This window comes from Eschrichtius robustus, chromosome 21, assembly GCF_028021215.1.
Source record: "Eschrichtius robustus isolate mEscRob2 chromosome 21, mEscRob2.pri, whole genome shotgun sequence".
NCBI classification, from domain to species: domain Eukaryota; kingdom Metazoa; phylum Chordata; class Mammalia; order Artiodactyla; family Eschrichtiidae; genus Eschrichtius; species Eschrichtius robustus.
In genome coordinates, this window is record NC_090844.1 from 22,740,404 (window position 1) to 22,760,955 (window position 20,552).

General features: G+C 45.0%; 1 protein-coding gene across 2 annotated transcripts; it reads right to left on the reverse strand.

Annotated features, from left to right (window-relative positions):
- Nucleotides 1–655: 655 nt before the first annotated feature.
- Nucleotides 656–9,387, reverse strand: PPP1R3B (protein phosphatase 1 regulatory subunit 3B). Of its 2 annotated transcripts, none has more exons than XM_068532152.1 (2): nt 9,182–9,387; nt 656–2,678 (listed from the first exon to the last, which is right to left on the reverse strand). In XM_068532152.1, exons 1-2 carry the CDS (start codon nt 9,316–9,318, stop codon nt 1,799–1,801), a joined length of 1,017 nt encoding a protein of 338 aa, XP_068388253.1. In that variant the 5' UTR covers nt 9,319–9,387; the 3' UTR covers nt 656–1,798. The 2 variants fall into 2 exon arrangements, with proteins under 2 accessions (XP_068388253.1, XP_068388254.1); XM_068532153.1 differs by lacking the exon at nt 9,182–9,387 and adding an exon at nt 8,327–8,447.
- Between the last annotated feature and the right edge of the window lie 11,165 nt (nt 9,388–20,552).

Genomic DNA, 20,552 nt, shown 5'->3' on the forward strand with positions numbered 1-20,552 from the left:
GTGTACTTGATGTAAGACATGCTTAGATAAAACCCAGTTCTGCCCAATGTCAGCATAAAATAAAAAATGTGATTGTCCCATAAATTATCATGTAACCCCCAGTGCTGCCCACCTAGAGAGACATAAAAAATAAAGCAGTAGATTGCAGACTAGTCACAGCCAGATTTAGGAACAAGAACTCCGTGGAACACCACTTAAGAGCATTTAAAAAGTCAAAACTTTTTAAAGTTCAAAAAAGAAAAAACCCAACCACAAAACTCTAGGAGCCAAGACACTCCAGACCTGCCTGATGCTAATTTACAAAGCCACAGAAGCTGGGAGGTCTCTTCCAACTGATCTGGATAATGCAAGCGAAAGAAGACTCTTTGCTTGCAGAGTCCAGGAGCTGTGCCCCCAAATCCAGGCAGTGGGGCATCCCTCTTCCTTCCTCCCTGAGGAAGACCTCACTTTAGTAAGGTCAGGCAAAAGAAAAATGAGGCAGTCATTTAGCTAAGCTCCAAAAACAAAAACAGAACAGAAAAAGACCCCAACCTTCTACAAATACACATGTAAAAATATTTTTAAACACCCCCAAGGACCAACCAATTTTGCCCAAGAAAAGTCACAGGGTTTGGGGGTCCATCTGACAAGGAAAGTCCCAGGAGTCTCACAACAGTATGAACAACAGACTTTTAATGCTTTAGTCCAATGTGGTTAAGAACAAATAATCTCTGATATTTCAGAGTTGGCAAACAGCGAAAACGACATCTGAGAACTCGGTGAGGTTCTTCTCCCCTATCCCTTTACGTACCCACACACCATAGGCAAGAACAACCAAATCAAAGTCCGTGGGGGCTTGTAAGGTGCTGTGTACAACGTGGATGTTGTAAATCACAGTCAAGATACAACCAAGCACTTCCTGAAGGTGCCGAGGATACACTTAATCTGCAAATCCAAACGTCCTGAGCACAGCGTAAAAGATGACTCTCCAGGAAAAGAGATCCTAAAATCCTTTTGTGAAGAAAGAGACACGGGCAAACCAGCTTGGCAAGTTACAGCAAGTCTTGTAATTGAGCCCTCTGGTGACTCAGGGTAAGTAAGAGTGCGTGCTTAGAAAGCTCCCCCCAGCGCCAAGAGGTGGAGCTAAAAGCGTCCCACTCCTGACTGTCCTGCCTGGCATCAGCCTGCCATGGGTGGTGACACCGCACAGGAGCCGGTTGACTTTTCATAGCTGGTGTGTTGTCCTCTGCTGGGATATCTAAGTGGGGTCAGAAAAAGGAAATGCTTGTCTCCGTCATGAGCTGATCTGCCTTTATTATCTTTTCCTGAACTGCAGATGAACTGTGGAAGAAAATCAAATGCACAGAGATAAAGTGTGAAGCCCACGTAGACACGGGGCAGCTGCAACAGGCGGGGAGGCCCTGGGTGGCCGGGGAAGACCACAAGAAGAGGGGGCTGGGGGCTTTCCAGGGGACTGACTTCCCACACCCGAGGGGAGAGGGGCTCCTCGTCGCTGAGCCACCATCCTCTGGCCTGGCCAGCGCTGCCTGCAGGCCTGGGTCCTGTCCAGGCCGTTTCCAGCACCATCCTGCTCAGACCCTCGTTGCCACCACGCGGGTGCCAAACAGACCAGCACACCCATCTCCTCTGAGTGTGAACCCAGTTCTGTGATCTAAGCCTGGCTGGCTTGGCTGCTTGAAGAAAAAAAGTGACTAGGATCCTTTCTTTTCGAAAACTGTGCCCGATGGCAGTTCAGCTTTTCTTTGGGCTTCCATCTCCATCCTGGGGTGATGCAGCTCGGCTCCATCCCAGGCCGTCACTAATAGTAGGGCCCGAGCTTCTCGTATCCTAAATAACTAGGCCACTCCGGAAACAGACCATAGGAACACCGAGGGCTTCCAAACTGGTCAAAGGCTATTCCAAAATCTGGTCCATTTGGTGGCTGGGCTGTTCCCTGGGTGGATTTCAACTCTGCCCGGATGATCCTATAGTTTTTGCCTTTATTGCTGTCCCAGTACGTCTGTCCGTTGCACTCATAGCACACGGCAAACTCCATCCTCTCATAAGACTGAATTTTTTCAGGCAAGCTGATTTCAAAGGAGAACGTGTCCTTGTCTGAACCTGCGTACGTGTCCTTCACGTACCAACAGGGAAAGTCTGTGAAGCTTTTCCAGGTGTCGAATGTCATTCTGACTTTCACCATCTTCTCGAATGCGAGGTTCTGCACCTTCACCGTGCCTGCAATGGCTCTGTCCTTCAAGACGCAGTTCTCCAGGCAGACGTGGTCGGTCCGAAGCCGATTTCTGAAGTCCAGGTAGTCTGCAGAGGGCTGCGAGAAATCCAGCACAAAGCTCTCGCTCTCCGCTGTTGTCAGACTCACAATGCTGTCCAGGAGCTCGGTGATGTTCAGTGGAATATCTAACGGGTCATCAAACTCGGAGAACACTTTGACCATTGTCAGGGCCAGCCCTTGGTTGTCTGCAAAGGACACCCGCTTCTTCACCTTCTTCTCCTGGACAGTCGGGGCCACCGTCCCACTGGCTTCATTCTTGCCGCTCAGCTGAATACAAGGCCTCAGGGGTTTGCTTGGCTTCGGAGAGATCTGGAAGGCAAACCGCTCTCTGCGCAAGGAGGGGGCCATGCAGCTGTACCTGCACTCAATGTCCACAGCCATCACGGGGTTAGAGCAGGCTAGAACCCTGGCCAAGGGGAAAGAAAGAAACAGCAAGGAGGTCAGAAAGATGTTCAGACTCATCCCAGGGACCAGCGAACTACGTTTGCCTTCATCGTTGCCCACGTGGCTACAGCTCAATATTACCTCAAGTGTGGTCCAGTGTGACCTTGGTTTCCGGGGAGATTAAGAGTGTAAAGTGGGGGGCGGGGGGAAGAGGCCCAAGGTTAAAACAAACAAAGAAGTATGGAACCACTGGTTTTAAAACTAGTTCATGGGTTTCCCTGTCAGGACTTGTTGGGGCCTTCAGTATACTGATGGGCCATGGGGAATAATGAAAACAGCGTGCTGTTTGCAGAATTTCCTAAACTTATCCCAAACAAGGAAAGTCTTTTTTTTTTTTCTGGTGGAGCACCTTGCTGAACGCAGTTTGGTAAATACTGCTTTCCTCCGATAAAAAGAAATTAATTCATCCCACAAATACTGATTGGTGTTTGCTATGTGCCAGGCATGGTGCCAGAGACTGGGAATCAGGAGTGAAGACAGACCCACACCTGCTTTCATTCAGTGTACAGTAGATTTTTATATTCTAGTATATCTTACTTTTAAAAAGTGCCAGCAATTTAGTATTTTTAAATCTTTTATATCAGTGAATAATTGTGTTTTTCTACAGTGAAAATAGCCTCTATAAGAATAAAAAGCAAAGAGAATCATGCTAAAGATTAAATTAAATCTGACTTCATAGAAACAATGTTTTTCTATAAGTGAAAAGAATAAGTAAAACCAAAAAACCAAAGACTGGGAAAACATTTTCCAAAAAGCATAGCAGCAAACTGTTAATACTTTAATATATGAAGAGTTTTTATAAAACAGTAACAAAGTCAAATATTCCATGTAGAAAAATGAGCAAGGAGCATGAATAGACAATTCATGAAAGAAATTTAAAAGTGCCTCATAAATATGCAAAATGTCCAGAATTACAAGTAATTTAAGAAATTCAGATTAAAAAACAATGCCTGTTTTTACCTAGTGAGTTAGGAAAGAATTTTAAAAGATAATACAAATATCTGTATTAGTCTTAATGGGCACAACCTTTCTAAATCATCATTTTGGGTTCTAATATCACATACAGGTATTAATCTTGGAAATAATTAAAATTGCACGAAGGTTAATGTACTAAAATGTTCAGTGCAACATTATGGGGGGAAAAGGGGTGAGAAAATTAACTAAATGACCAATAACAGGTATCCAATTAAATCAAGTACACCATATCCATGTGATACAATTTTATATCATCATTAAAACCATTATGTGGAAAAAGATTTAAATGGCATAAAAATTTATAATATATGATTAATGTAGAAAATGGAGAAGATAAATTGTACATAGAGACTAGACTTGTAGGGAGAAATATTATGTATATGCACAGAAAAAAGACTAGTGATATAATTAAAACTGTCAGAATTTTCCAGGTGATGGGATTTCAGGAAATTTGTTTTCCTGCTTTGTACTTTCTTGTATTTTCTAAAATAATAGACCTTCTCTAATCAAGAAAACAAAATGAATCTAATAAAACACCTCAAATATCTTAAGATTTGCCAAAAACTCACCCAACACTATTGCCTCACTAAAGCCAAGCCATTTTTATTCTGATTACCATGGCAAATTGATATTCTGATTTGACAGTTCCAATGGGCTAATTGAAGAAGTCGGCGATGAAATCAGGATTAAAATCTCTAGTCTGAGAATCACAGAACACAGATCTGGATTAGTTGCCAAACACATCTCCCCTCACTACGGCAAAGGTGTCAGTGTGTGGTGGTGTGCTGGGGTACCAGCTCTCAGGCCTCCCGATCCCCCCCCTCCTGGGAGGTGCTGTGGGGTGATGGTGGTAGTTCAGGAGAAGGACAGGCAAAATGTCACTCATCATCTGACAAGAGTGGGGACCACTGGTCCAACAAATAATATCAGTCCAATAAATAATATCTCATTTTCAACTTCTGATTTCGTTTAGTCAAATATATTTAAAAAATGAGAAAGGATGAAGACGTATTGGGCTTGATCCCATTTTCAAAAAAAAACCACCAAAAAACCCAGCACTTCTCCAAGATTCAGGAATCACTTAGTGATGACCAAGGTGGAGAAACACAGACATTCAGAGACAAAACAATAATAATACAAATACCTGTATTAGTCTGAAAAGGCCCAACCTTTCTAAATGTTCTTATCTTAATTTATAGCCATAATGTAGTTATCTAGACCTGCATTTTAAAGGATATCTTATCCTTTAAAAATAAAGGCTATTTGAGGATATTTAAAGGATAAGATATTTAAATATCCTTTAAATATCTTATCCTTTAAATATCCTTAAATAGCCTTATAGTTTCTCCTCTAACAAAGTTAAATGAGTAAAAATTTTAGGAGCAAATTGGCTATTATCTTTTCTTTTGTTTTTTAAATTTATCTATTCTTTTATTTATTTATTTTTGGCTGTGTTGGGTCTTCGTTGCTGCACGTGGGCTTTCTCTAGTTGCCACGAGCGGGGGGCTACTCTTCGTTGTGGTGCGCGGGCTTCTCATTTCGGTGGCTTCTCTTGTTGCAAAGCATGGGCTATAGGTGCGTGTACTTCAGTAGTTGTGGCACGTGGGCTCAGTAGTTGTGGCTTGCGGGCTCTAGAGTGCAGGCTCAGTAGTTGTGGTGCACGGGCCCAGCTGCTCCGTGGCATGTGGGATCTTCCTGGACCAGGGCTCAAACCCATGTCCCCTGCATTGGCAGGCGGATTCTTAACCACTGCGCCACCAGGGAAGTCCCTATTATCTTTTCTTATACCCATTCAATTGTTCTGGAAAGGAAAGTTCTGACTGAATTGGGCAAGAGAGCTTTAAAAAAACAGGCAGTGGGTTCAACATAAAAAAACAAAACAAAAAACCTATACTTACAAAGTACTTGAATTTTTCTTTTCCCCGTTCATTGCAAAACTTTGTTAGAATGCATTGGAATCACACGTTCAGTTCTACTTTTAATACAGGTAGTTTTTGCTTTTTAAATTAAATGTTAATTAAAAATAACCAAACAGCAGGCAAAGCCTTGCATCCCAGCCCCTCCCATTCTGCCCACCCCTGACAACCTGGGTGTGAACTGAGGAAGGAGGGGTTCCTCCTCTGTCGTAGCCGCTTCCTCCCTGCCTGAGTCAGCACAAGGTCAACTGCAAGCTCTCTAAGAGTGTCCCGCAGGCCTGCAAACCACCCTCAGGCATGCTTTCCCGCACCACCTTAAAACAGCTCATTAGAAAATGACTGGGAAACTCGAAAGCTATTTTGGAAACAGAATTCTAAAACAAGGGGATCAGGCAAAGAATCTGCACACTTGCAGTCGACTGCAGTCACTCTCAAGGTCTAATCCTGCAGGTTAGAAAGGCTTAGTTGAAGGCCTTGGTAAAGTTTCACTGTTTGGACCCAGCAGTATAAACGTGCCCCTGAGATCCCTTTTATCACCAAGCTTTAAGGACTGGGGGTGAGGAGGTGAAGCTGGAGTCGGAGCCAGAGGTAATTAAACAATTCCACTGGCACTTTCTGGAGCCGAATTGGTTTTGCAGCATTCTCCATGAAAGGCAAAAGGAAGGTGAACCACCTGGCGGCCCAGGCATTCTTCCCAGGCTCCTGCTCCAGGCCCATTGCACAAGCACCCCTACCCAGAATCCCTTCACTTTTTTGGTGTCACCAGCACTGGCGGGGAGGTCACTAACCCCGATGGCTTCAGAAGAGGGTGCAATCTGACTCTTGGCTCCCTTGCCTATCCTCACAGGTAGATTCCAGCTTTTATTAACCAGATCGGTCTCCAAGAACTGGTGCACCGAAGTGCTGGTTTGGTGTAAGCCTTCCTGATCCTCTGCTCAGAAATTCCCACATGGACCATCACAGGGACGACCAACACCCAGACGTACTCCTAGCCACGGAGACATGCAAGGTAATAGTTTCCTAAGTCGCTGAAAGGAAGGCACCTGGACGAGTGTTTTGTCCTCAAATGGCATGAAAATTATCAGTTCCAACACAGGACGCATCAGGCTGTACCTCAGGGCCCCTCTTGTGACAGACTCTTTGGCCACTCTGCCCTTTCCCACGCCCAAGCCAGGGAATATGAGTCACCAAGGTTGGTCTGGGAGAAAAACCAGAATGAGATGTGGACACACAGTTGAACCAGCACAGCATGACATGGGACCTGGATACCAGTTTGTTGCAGGACAGGGTCACGAGACTGTGAGTAGCTGTTACTCAGACCAGTATGGATTCTCAAAACCTTTGCTTCCAAATAGATGCCTAGGAGATCAATTTTGCCCCATGAGAGCCTGGACATGCCCAAGGGTAGATTTCAGTGTTTCTGGTCAAAAGAGGGCAAACCCTAACACGCCATGCAAAAACAGAACATGGATAGTTTTGCATAAATGCTTTCCGTGTTCCTCTAGTGACAAACAACAGACCCTCTCAACCAGGATTAGATATTGTGGTGATTTTTCTCTAAAAACTATCAACTTGTACAGAAAATAACCCCATGACCTTCACAGTTCCAGGCGGCTGAGCTACTGACTCTCTGGCTGTGCCTTTTATAGGAAGCAAATCTTTCTCTTTTGTATTGAGGCCAACACATTGCCTCCTCCATTCTCTTGTACTCTGATAAGTAAAGACAGAAAAATCAGACGCACCAAGAACCCACCAGGAACACTGAAACAGCGCTAGGTGAGCGTTCGCAACCAGGTTACCAGGTATAATTTTTTAAAAGACGGGGCCCACTTACCCCTTCGGCATTTCTTTATTCCCTCCAAAAAGGTTTGGCTGCCACAGTATGAGTAAAGTTGGCATCTTTCCCTTGGTACTCAGACCATGGGGCCCTTATTCACAGCCCTAGAAGCCACTTGGACTCCTCTATTCTGTCACCATCATCCAAAGCATCTTTGAGATAAATATCTGTGGATGAGGCTGCATATTATAGGAAAGAGATAAGTAAAGTGGCAGTGTCTGCCATCTAAAAATGTCCAATGTGAGACACAGTGCACTGGCCTAGGAATGCCTGCACCTGGCTGTGCCACTTGGGGCAAGTCACTCAGCCTCTCTGGGCTTGAGCTTTCTCCTCTGAGATCCCTTCCAGCTCTGACATTCCTGGTTGCTAATACTGCCTGATGGTTCTCTTCTCACTAACTTTTCCCTAAATACCTCAACTTTACTTTTGTGGTAAGTCCTCCAGCTGTCTTCACTTTAGTCTTGGCTCCTGGATAACCCTGCCAAGTGGACCATTTCCTCTTCTCTGCACCCCAGCCCCCAAAGCCCTAACGCTCTCTTCTCCTGGACCCTGGGTCTCCCAAGGAGGCCTGACCACGCAGACCACAGGCTCCAACATCTTCTAGCAACTCTCCAAGTCCTCAAGTCTCTCCTCAACTTTCTCCTCCTCTGCGGGAAACAATACCAGGACAGAGCCCAAATCTTCTAGTATGTTCTGGGCCCCCTACCCCCTCTTTTGCACTGAGTCCCTTCCACACCCCTTTCTCTGGATTCAAAAGGGTGGCACGAACAGGACACAGGGGCAGACCAGAGCGTCCTGCCCTCTGTGTCCCGGTCCCACCAGGCCCGGGCTGCACCCCGCCCCCAACCCCTCCCCGAGGTCCTTCGCCTGTCCGGAACCCACCTGTTGGGCCGCGGGGAAGCCCCCTCTCCAGCTGTCTCGCTGCATCGGAAAGCCCGGAGGGAGGTGGCAGGGGAGGCTGCCGCTACCAGACTACGTGAGCCTCGGTGTGTCCGGGAGGCAGGCCTTGGGCTGGGTTCCCGGAGTTGTGACCGGCAGGGGGAGGAAGACGACGAGGAGGAGGAGCCCTAGTTATCACACCAGGGCGGGGCGGGGCGGCAGGGCCACCCGAGGCGGAGCGGCGCCACGAGAGCGTCCCCGCGCGGCCACCTCGCCCCCGCTGGCCCGGGACAGCCCGTCTGGGGACCGGGAACCGGAGGTGGCTCTGCTCCGGGAGGCCCCGGCCGCCGCAGCGCCCTGTGTCCCGTCGCTCTCGGCGGCCTGCGAGATCACCAAGTGTGTTTCCCTACGTTGTACCGGGAAATCGAGGCCGGGGGAGAGACGAAGCGACTTTCTCTTGTGCTGAGACCCCATCGCTCAACTCCGGGGACACCCTCTAGAAGTGTCGGGTCCCAGGTGGAAAAGCCTTGTGTCAGGTTCGAACTCGGCACAATAGGGAGTAAGAGTATCTGAAGTCCCAGCCCCAGCCTCCGGGCCGCCCGTCGCGGCCGGGACCCCCACCTCGGTGCATCACGTGGGTCCGGCCAGGCTCCATCCCACCTCTGGTCCCTGGATTGCCCTCCCCACGTGGAAGCAACAGCCTCCTTGAGCCCTTCTAAAGTGTCCCACTCCCAGAGTGTAATTGCAAGTTGGACGGAGAAAGTGTAGGTGGCACGACCAAAGAGGGTCCCCGCTACGCGCCCTCGCCGCCGTTTCCGCGGCCGGGCAGCCGGCCTTGCGGGCTTGGGAGGGACGTACCTGGTACAGCTCATAAGCCCCGAGGTGCGGAGGCGCCAGCCCGCGGCAGCATCCGCGCCGGGGTGGCAGGGGCAGCGGCGGCGACGGCAGGAGCGGGGGCCGGGGCTCAGGTCGGCGCCCTTCGCGGGCAGCCGCATCCGTCCGTGCGCGAGAGCTGCCCGCCCGCCTCCTCCCTGCGGCCCCTCAACCGGGACTCGGCCTCCCAGCCGCCGCGCGGCTCCCTTTAACTTTCCGACCACCTCTCCCCACTCGGGATGTTATCCCAGACCCCCTTTCACGTGAACGCCCCCCACAGCCAATGGGCGCGCCCGGGACGCGCGCCGTCGACCAATGGCCGTGGAGCCGCGGTCCTCCAGAGCACCGCCGCGCCACGTGATCGGCTGCGCGCCCGGAGTGATAGGGCTGGCGTCCAGGGCCTGCGAAGAGGGCGGTGGGTCACAATTTCATCAGAAGCCCGAGGACCGGCGCCAGGGGGCAGAGGCACTTTCCTACAGCCTAGCATCCCGTTATAGCAAGAGGGCTGGACGCCGGTGGCTGGCAGAATTCCCTCTCCCTAGGCAAAGTCCTAGCCGGGCAAAGTCATCCTACACCCGCGGACCTGGTTGCAGTTGCATTCAGCCGTCCCGCCGCCCCGCCTTTGTCTTACACTTCAGCTACTGGGGGTTCGCAGATGACCGTTACTTCCCCCATCACACGTGGAGCCCAGAGGAGCCCCGAGAGAATGCCAAATGCGTTCCCCTCCGTTTTAGGTGGAGCCTTTTCGGGATCAGTATCCCCAGGTCCAATGATGGTGTTGGAAGTAAGTAATTACTGAACGCTTGCTTTGTGCCCATCACGGTCCAGGTGTTACTGTGAAAGGAATACAGTAGAATCCTTTTTATGAAGTTGTTATTGGGGCAAAGGACCAATACCCATCTCACAGAATACCGCATATATAGTTGAGGGTTTCTCAGGTAGGTATATTTTCGAGGAAACTACCTGAATTGAATCTGTATGAACAGATTCAGCCTGTACCACAGGGCCTCAGTGATCTCTGTGCTATGCCTTGAGATCTGTAGAGAATGAGGAGCTTAGAAGAGAGCTTAGAAGCCCCTTGTCCCATATGAGATCAATTTAAATATGCATGTATATAGTCATATATATCATCTCCTTGGTGATCAGCTCTGCGCTAGCCACTTCAGGGATGAGAATCCCAGTTTTCCAGTTTTAATGAATTTTGGAAATTAATATAGGATTGCCAGCTTTCTAAAGTGCCAAGTAAAGACACTAAAACAAACAAATCCTACCATCTTCTGTTACCATCTTTTATTTTTAAAAGAAGTACTCTTTAACAGCAATAACAATAAAATGCAGGAAGGGCATAATCTTGGAGTAGAGGCTAGTCCTTCACGTTGCATATGTTTAGCTTTATGAAAATTCATTACATTGACTATGGCATATGGGAATTTCTGCTGTAAGAGATTTTAAAGCAGCTTCTAATTTTACTAGGAATGTAAGACAAAAATGCTAGTCCATACAATAATCCAGTCGAAGCCTTCAGCTCCGTGGAGAGCTTCCCCAGACTCAGTCTTCCTGTCTGAAGGGTGATCATTAGTCCTCTTCCTTCTCTTTCAATGGACAAATCTGATAAAGGACCACCTGTGAAATTAGCTATTGGTAGGCGATTGGCAAATAAAGTTTCTGTGCAATATTCCCTTTGCCAACTCTAAACCCCCTTTTATTAGCTGATGAGTAGGTTGAAGATTTATGATGCCAAGTGCTGGCTATGTTTCTCAAGTGGAGGGAGCATGCTGGAGGAGTGGGCAGAGATAAAGAGCCAACAGGTATTGCAAAATGTATGCAGGCAAAGGGCGATCTGAACCAAACTGGGAAGGAGTTGGGACAAATAAATACGATTTTATAGTGTTAGGTTTTGGAAGCATCTTCCTTACATAGATCTAGGAAATCATCCCTGTGGTTTAGGTGACTATTTCAGACCGGGAGAGTGGGGCTAAACTTAGTTGTGGCACACCACAGTCTTGGTAGGTAGGAGTGTAGCGTCTATGAGTTTGCAAAGAGCACAGTCTTTGCTATCAGAATAGAGCTGGGATGCAAGCTCTGGAGAACTGTTCCAGTAGAATTCACAGCAGTCCCGAGTCCCAGAACCTGAGAGCTGGACTGGCCCTTAGACACAGTCTTGCTTCACCCTTTCATTTTATAGCAACAAAGAGGGAAACTGAAAATGGAAAATTTCAACCCTTTAGTCAATGCATACCAAGTTCCTTTTCTAATATGTGGCTTTGAATTGTAGCCTTAATTTCATTTAATAAGCCAACCCTCCTCCCCACAAAAACCAAGAAGCCTAACAGTGGCTAAGCATAGCTAATGATCATTTTGCCATAAGCTGTTCTTTTTCATGGCTGTTAGTAGCACTGTCTTCTTCTTGCACTTGGGCTCATCTGTGACTTTTTCAGTTCTCTCTTACACGTTTGTTCATTCATTCAACAGCACACTATTAACTACCGTAAACCTGGGTGCTGGAAATGGAAAAATGAGTGAAATATTATCTTACTCTTGAGAAGCTCTTAAGCTAATATATAATGATGTGGGATGAATGTGTGAAAGGCAAATCTCTCTTAGGGGAGCTAAGAGGAAGACTGTGCATGTCTGGCAGTGGGGCAGGGGAGGGGAAGGTCTGAGAATGCTGACCTTTGAGAAGTGACCGTTGAGCAGGATCCTGAAGGGGGAGTTAGAGTTTAGGGGTAATGGGAAGAGAGCATGGCAGGAATTGGAAATGGCACAGAATTCTGTATGTTCCCCCAAAGAATTTCCACGCCATTGATTAAAAATTAGATCCTCTTTCTGGCTTAAATATTGGACGCTGCTTCCTTCTGCATGTGTAAACAGCAGCTTTTTTGCTCATCCAGAAAGTTTGAAAATATATTGTTAATGCCTTATCTCCTCCTCAACTGAACACATTTCAAAAACAGCTCAAATCATGCAAGATTCTGGAAGGGAAATCTTTTTCTTTCTTTTTTTCTTCTTCTTCAGATTCTAACATTGCTTCTCTTTGAATGAAAGTGATTGCAAAGTGAATCTAAATAAAAATAACCAGCATCGAGTCAGAACTAAAGAAGAGAACATTCTTTTGCTAGATCAGAATAGAAAGTGGGAAAGACTGTTTCCAAACTGCTTAAATCCATTTATATTTAGACGAGTGGAGTTGTTTGCACCTGTCAGAGCTGCAGACGTGCTCTGGGTGCATCATGTTACCTGGGGCCCTCTGCCCCTCTTTCAGACTTGACTGAAAGGGACTTGCTAGGTCATGTTTTATGGGACAGGCAGAGGAATACGAGCCAAGGGATTCTGTAAGCCTCTGTCTATGGAGAATGTGTCCTTAGCATGGGGAGAAGAGCTCGAGTAATTTACATGTCAAAGCTCCTAGAGCCCATCAGTAATTTACATGGTTGAGGGCTTCTGAGTTTCTCTATGATGCTGATGTAGGGACCACTCCTTTAAAAGTTACATATACAGAGCAGCTTTTATTCCCTAGCTTTATATCTTGTGCAGTGCTTTGTATGATCCAGATATATCTTTAATTTGCATTGTGTATTATTCTTATGAATATAAAATGAATACAAGATCACTGTAGACACTGTATTTTGTGGAAAATACAGAAAAATATAGAGGTGAAAACAGAATCAGTACCACCCAGCCATAACTACCAATGTAACTCACTGTCTTTTCTTTCAGTATTTATTCTGTGCATAAAACAGGATCATAGTATTGATACATATACAATTTAATATCTTAATTTTTTAATCATGACTGCTCATTTTGAGTGTATTAGTATTATTATAATTTTTCTGACATGCTTTTTAATGACTGCATAATATTCCTTCATATAAAGAGACTATAATTTATTTTCTTATTGTGGGATACTTAGATTTTTTTCCAAATTTTCTCTATTGTAAATAAACTTTGATAAGAATCTTCATATTTAAATCTTTGTCCACATCCCTGATTATTTCTTATAAGTCTGTTTCCAACAGGGTACAGACATTCTTCAGACTCTTGACTTGTATTGCCAAATCATTTTTAGGGAGATCAGTATTGACTTTTTCTTCACTACTGGAGCAGTTTAAGAGTTAAGTAATCCTCATTAGGTCTTGGTTTGTGGACTTTGGACAAATTTTACCTCATCTTACAAAAAAGCCATATGAGAATTTTCACTAATGAATCATATACTCTGTGCCTGGGTGAAAATAGCTACACACTTGTAGTTTTGAGTCTCAAAATACACAGCCAATTTGTGTTATGAATGGGGACTTCATAACCCATATTATTGACTTAAATGATATTAAGTGGTGGCTGGTCAGAGAGAAAGGCAGAGACTGAGAACGTGGGGTACCACTTTGCCGCAGGCTTAAAAGGAATTAGGCAGAACCCAGTATGTATTTATATTCTTTGCTGATTCATCCCCCGTTTGTGACTGGTATGATCATAAATTATATTTGAACATATAACTATATACATGTGATGCAACGTGTACCATCCAGAATATCATGACAAGTGGCATGCGCTTTTGTGAGAATGACATGTCAAGCTGCTTTGAGGGTTACAACAGGCTGTTTGGCCTTGTGTGCCTTGGATCTTCAGCCTGTTCGGCTGCATGCCTCTGCCTCAGATACTGCAAGCACTTGGGGCTTTTGTGTAAACGATTGTATTTTGGCTGGTTCCATCCTGATCTTTACAAAACTGGCCTGGATTGTCCTCTTAGAAACAGGCAATGATATAATTTGTATAAAGAAAACAATGACTCACTAGAGGGGTGAGGAAAAAAGACTATTTAGGTACAATAATTTCTATATGTACACACTATGTTTTCCCACAACTTTACATTTCTATCACTCCTCTTTTTCTTTGAAATTTAGAGTCAGAAGCTGAACTGACTTCATGGTTTTCCTTCTGATCATTTGATATCCTCTAGAGAATTACAACTTAGAGACTGCATTCTTCCTTCTCTAAACTCAGGGTAATGATCTCTCCACACAGAGCCACAGGCTGTCGGGGCAGTTAAAGCTAGGAAGTCACCACATGTTGAGCATATTCTGTCTCTGCCCTCTGCCTTGCTCGCATTCCCAAGGAGGCACAAATCTCGGGGAGCAGTGGGAGAGCCATCGTCTAACGTTGTTATTTCACCTACTGCATAATAAAATGCAGGGGACAATAGTGCATTTGTTGTAAAGGCTACTCAAGCTTGTTACAAAATTACACTTCACCAAAAACAACAACCTGATAACTATTTGTATGTCTTACTTGGCAAGCAGCCAGGGCGATAAAATATACAAAGCCAAACTTTGACATCTAAGCCTTGGAAATTGATATGGCCATATAGTAAACCTTAGCAAAGATATCTGGCATGATTCCTATTTTCTTCTGTTAATACTTTGGTCATCTTCAAATGCAGAGCCCCTTATAAGTAGGGTCTGTTGTTTCCTATTTTTCTTATTAATCCAAAATGTGTAATAACTTAAGCTTTCTTCCCTGATTTTGACCCCGGCTCTTTTTCCTTCCTTCTTTCTTTCTTTTTTGGTATTACTTTTTAGTTTGCAAAAATCTAGAAATTTCTCTCTCCTAAGATTAGTCAAGAAGCATTTCTCTTTTTTATAAATCAGCATTATCCGTCAACTTTCAGGAACAATCCAAAGTCATAGGTGATGAGAAGAAGGAACATATTACAAAATATAAGAGAAGGTTTCTGGCTTAACTTCCTGTAAAGATTCCTAGGAAGACACATAAAAATATAAAAACTCATATAACCCTCATGCCCTAGACACAGTAAAATGTAGTTGGTTGAGAGCTCGGTCATCTGGTGGTCCTGGATTTGAATACTGACTCTGCCACAATGAGCCGTGGACCTTGGAAAAATTACTACCCAACTTTGTGCTTCTGTTTTCCTATCTGTAAAATGGGAATACTAATACCTGCCTGGCAGAGTTACTCGGAAGATTTCCCAGAACACTTTCTGTGTAACCAGGATGACTCGTTCCACAAAACCCAAGTGCAATGAAAGTCACATTTCTGGATTATTCTAAATACAGTAAAATCTGGATCTGAACCCTCTACTTACCAAGTCCAGTAAGAAGCTTAACATCGGTTGTTGTGTGCAGCTTCTCAAAACTGGGAACAGGCCCTTTGTTCTTAGGCTCTGCGGTCACTGCCTGCTCCTTTTGCAGCCCACCTGCTGTGGAGGTCACATCCTCACCACCCACCCACTGCAGCTGCTGCTCAGGCAGGCTTCGGTGAGGCCCCCTTGGCAGGCCTGGCATGAAGGTCCTGCACTCCCGGATCTCAGCTTTTTCCATGTGAGCAGGATGTCAGCTTCCATCACCTGTGGAAACTTCAGATCCCACAGCTCCCAGGCTCTGGGATTCACCTCCTCTTCAGGGTGGATCTTTCTGCAAACCCATAGAAGCACCAGGCACTATACCCTCCCAGTCTTAGACAGTTCTGAACCCTTTCTGTAGGAGCCAGAATTCCCAAACAAAGGGTTGTATGGGGGCTATTTCTTCAGATGCTCCTGAAACTTGAAGGAACTGTTAGCACCTTGTTAGGGCTAAGAGTCAAGACTTTAGGGAAAAAAAGACCTACCCTTTTCTCTGCTGTAAGGTGTTGGGATATGTGAGAATAAAGCACAAACGTATATGCTGACATATTTGTGAACTACCAAGCACATGGTAGATATTCCAAGGACATCACTGGTTTGCCAAATACTCCCTCATTTGAGGGTAGGTGAACAGAAACAACCAAGATATAGCTTAGGAAAAGGGGAAAGGGATATTCCTAAAGACTTGGGAAAGGAGCAGACCTCTGAAACAGGCTTACTACAGGAAACAAAAGAAAAATTTAAGGTATCTTTGATTACAAAAAGACATGGTCTTTGTAAATTACATAAAAAACTCCGATGAAAAGTTAGCAAGCTGATTTTTTTAAAATGTGCATTTGTCCTATATGGTTCATTGCTTTCTTAGATAGTTCTGCCATATAATAATTTTTGCAGTAAACCCTTAGTAAAGCATAGCATGCGCTTTGAAAAGTCAACAAATTTTAAGTGTATAGATTAATAAATTCTCATTATATCCATCCTCTAGCACCACAGAAACCCCTTTTATTCCCAATTCTTCTCACTCTTCCCCACAGGGGTAAGAATTATACTGATTTCTAACACCATAGCAAGATGGTTTCTTACAAAGCTAAACATACTTTTATCATGCAATCCAGCAATCATGCTTCTTGGTATTTACCCAAAAAACTGAAAGTTGAAAAATTATGTCCACACAAAAACCTGCACACGATTTTTATAGCAGCTTTATTCATAATTGTCCAAACTTGGAAGCAACCAACATGTCCTTTAGTAGGTAAGCAGGTAAATAAACTATGGTACATCCAGGTAATGGAATATTATTCAGCACTTAAAAGAAATGAGCTATCAAGCCATGAAAAGACATAGTGGAAACTCAAATGCATGTTACTAGTGAAAGAAGCCAATCTGAAAAGGCTACATACTAGATGATTCCAACTATATATGACATTCTGGAAAGGAGAAGACTATGGAGACAATAGAAATGTCAGTGGTTGCCATGGGTGGATCAGGTGAGATGAATAGACAGAGCACAGAGCATTTTTAGGGCAGTAAAAATACCCCATATGATATTATAATAATGGTGGTATGTGATAACACATTTGTCTAAACCCATAGAATGTACAACACTAAGAGTGAACCCTAAGTTAAACACCCTATTCATTCTGGTTGATTGTACTATGTCAACATTGACGGTACTATGTCAAATGTACCAAAAATGGGACATTTTTTCATCGTTGGTAAAAAAGTACCATTCTGATGAGTGATGTTGATAATGGGGGAAGCTGTGCATGTGTGGGGCGGGGGTGTATGGGAGCTCTCTGTACTTTCGTCTCAATTTTGTTGTACACCTAAAAGTTCTTTAAAAAAAATAAGGTTTTTAAAAAAGTTAATAACATGAGATATGAAGAGAGATGAGATACGAATGGATGGCAAAAATGCAATCAAGCAGTTAAACTCCATTGTGGAAGTGGAAATAAGCAAAACTGACAGTGTAGAAGATGGAATCAGTGAGGGACTTCCCTGGCAGTCCAGTGGTTAGGACTCTGTGCTTTCACTGCCAAGGGCCTGGGTTTGATCCCTGATTGGGGAACTAAGATCCCACAAGCCATGCGGCTCAGCCAAAGAAAAGAAAAAAAAAAGGAAAATCGAATCAGTGATTTGGAGGTTAATCTTGACAAGTCTACCAGAATGTATAGGAAAAGAACATTGCGTTAGAAATGATAAGAGAAAAAGGAAGAATTGTTGAAAAAAGAAATAGATACTATGAAAGAGAATGGGAATCCAATTGAAGAATTACAGCACTATTAATGAAAACCCCAGAACAGTAGAAAAGGAAGTTATAAAAACTTTTATTGAAGAGAACATTTCCAACATGGAAAGAGACCAGAGTATATAGATTGAATGGGCTCACATATTTCAGATAAAATCAATTTTAAAAGACCCACATTTTTGAATTCCAAGGACAAAAAAAAAAAGGTGCTAGAAGTATCCAGGTAGGAAATAACACCCCGTGGAAAACAAATTATTGATGGAAGAAAAAACACCAGACTGACTTCTGACCTCTTTGTAGTAACAATACTAACTGTCAGAAAACCATGGAGAAGCATCTGAAAGAATTTTATACTCATATACATTTTTATATGTGTACATGACCTCTCTTCCTAACATTTCCCAATTTTCTTACCAGATTTTCCCTGACATTACAAAATATACCAATGAGACTGAGTAGTACTCAGAAAAAGTTCTAGCTTATCCACCATGCGGATTTAGTTCCTTGATGAGTTTCTCACACTACAGGTAAAAGTCTATTTTGTGCTCCTCACTTCTCCTTGGTTTTAATAATCATCTTACCTGGCAGTGGGAGTGTTATTTGCTGCTGAGAAAAGAGGTCTGTCTCCCAGTGACGTCTTGAGCCTCCCCTCTCCCACTCCAAGGGCGGCCTATTGTTTTCCTTACCAGTGGGAATTTACACTTTGTGGGCGTGGTGTTTGCTCAGGTGGAAGAGCTTCACATAAGTCTTGGCTCCTTAATTTCACTCCAAATGCCAAGACTTTCATTTATAAATTATATTGAAAAATCGTAGACTACTGGAGTTAAAAGGACTTTGTGTTTTCTAGTTCAGCACCCTCTGTTTACAGATGAGAAAGCAAAAAACCCAGAAAGGTGCCATCGCTTGTGTAAAGTCATAGATTCAGCTCCTGTTTGAGTTGGGCGAACTAGGCTCCTGGTCTCTCTGCATCCGCCTCCAGGCAGACTGATGGGCAAGATCTATTGAAAGGCTCACGTGAGCGAGTCTTTACAATGAGGGAGGGGCTCCTGTAGGCCAGTGGTCAAAGCCCACGGAATGGCCAAGTGTGAAACTAATGCCCACTACTCAAAAGGCCAGTGAGTTTCCAACAATCAGTGGAGACACACCTTCAACATGGCACCTTGAAGTAACCAAAAACCAAAGGTATTCAGTACGGAAGAGTCTGAGGACACAGGCGACATGCCTCCAGCCAGATCTTCCGAGTTCTTCCAAGTTTTAACTTTTAAGGGCTGTAGTAACAAGAACATTTCCCTTCTAAATGAGCAGACTTGGCTCATGATACCTGACATCCTATCTTCAAACACTGACCAAAGTCAAGGGTCAGGATCAGAGCCTGCACTTGTGGATCCCATAGCCTTTCGATTTGGTACTTGGGTGAGTCAGGAACTCATTAGTCTGCACAAGTGGGAAGCCCCACTCCAACTAGCTTAATCAAACCACAAAAAGAAGAAGTAAATTGGTTCATATAACCAAATACCAAGAAGGCAGGGGTGGGGTTGTTTCTAGGATAAACTCGGCATCGTGGGGAACATGCCTGCTGGCTTCTGGGGGCCAACACCAACCCCACTTAGAGTGCAGAGAGGAAGGAGGGAATCTCACCTGATGCCGGCATACAACTGTACACGGGAGAACCAACAACTGTAGTCAGAGAGGTGGCCCAGCCCGGATCCGTGCCCACTTCTCTGTGGAGGAGCATTTTCTGTCACTAAATTAAAGAGAACGGGCAGGAAATAGGTACAAGGCTGATGTAAACAATAGCCATTGTTTCTATCATTACCCGTAGCGGGTTTGAGAATGTGGAGAAGATAGCACGTGCTGTCTTTCTGATGTTACTGCCACCTTGGATTTCCAAGAAGGAAAGAAAGAAATGAGTAATTCCCTTCCTTTGTCGTCCCCTTCACCACCATCACCAAGCGCGCTGCGGGAAGGTACAGGATGCTGTCTCCTGGTCAGGAAGCGCTGCTGAGGAGTGCAGGAGCTCAGCACCTGTGCTGGGTAATGAGCGTCTGCAGTGCTTTGGGGAGGATTTCTATCCGCTAGCAAGAGCCACTTCCAGGGGTCTTGGTGACGCTCTCTCCCCTCCCCCAGATAAGATATTCGCCAGCAGGGAGAGCAGGAGAACAGGTTTACTTGGTACCAGGCAAGAAACAGACTCAACGTGGGGTCGTTTCAGACAAGGCGGAGACATCCACGCTGGAGTTTCCGAGATGATGTCCTTCTGCCCTGTGTGGGTGGTGGTGCAGTCCCGGTGACCCGGGTTAACCCTTGGCTCCATCACCGTCCAGCTGGCTGGTGCAACTCTAGCAAAGTGACAGCTGTGACCTCCACGGGGGAAAGCCTTCTCGCCAGCTCCTCGGCTTCATTTCTGTTTTTTATACTCCACAGGCCCAATCTAAACAGTAAGGACTTTCCTTCATTGAGCATTCCCTCAGTACCAGGCACTTACATACTCTGTACCAGTGTCCCGAAAGGTAGGTAGTTCTGTTATCCCCTTTTTATAGGTAAGAGGCTCAGAGAAGTTAAGTAACTTGCCTAAGATCACACAGCAGCCAATAGCCGAGTCTTGATTCAAAGTCAAATCTGTCTGATTTCCAAAGTTCAGCCTCTTTCCAGCACACCAGGCTGCAGCTCACAGCAACCAGATGAAAGAGGCTGAGAGTCCCACCTCAGGGATTTCTTGTCTTGCTCCCCCAGTCTGCTAAATTGAATTTTAGGGTCTTCACCCGGGCCCCAGCAGAATAAATTGTGAATTTTGCAAGCATAGCCCTTAATTTAATTTGGCCGCCAGGACAACTCCCTCATTCACAGGCAGGCAGTGAGGAAGGGGTGATTGGATTACTGTGGCTGGAGGAGGAGAGGATTGCAGTCCCCCTGGCCAGCTACAGCACAGGGGCAGGAAGGAAATCTGGGGAGGTGGGGCAGGAAACCGTAGGGCT

Coding starts and splice junctions, on each gene's coding strand:
- PPP1R3B (XM_068532152.1), bottom strand. CDS start 9,318: ATGCGGCTGCCCGCGAAGGGCGCCGACCTGAGCCCCGGCCCCCGCTCC. Junction 2,679..9,181: donor GGGCTTATGAGCTGTACCAG/GTACGTCCCTCC, acceptor CCCCTTGGCCAG/GGTTCTAGCCTGCTCTAACC.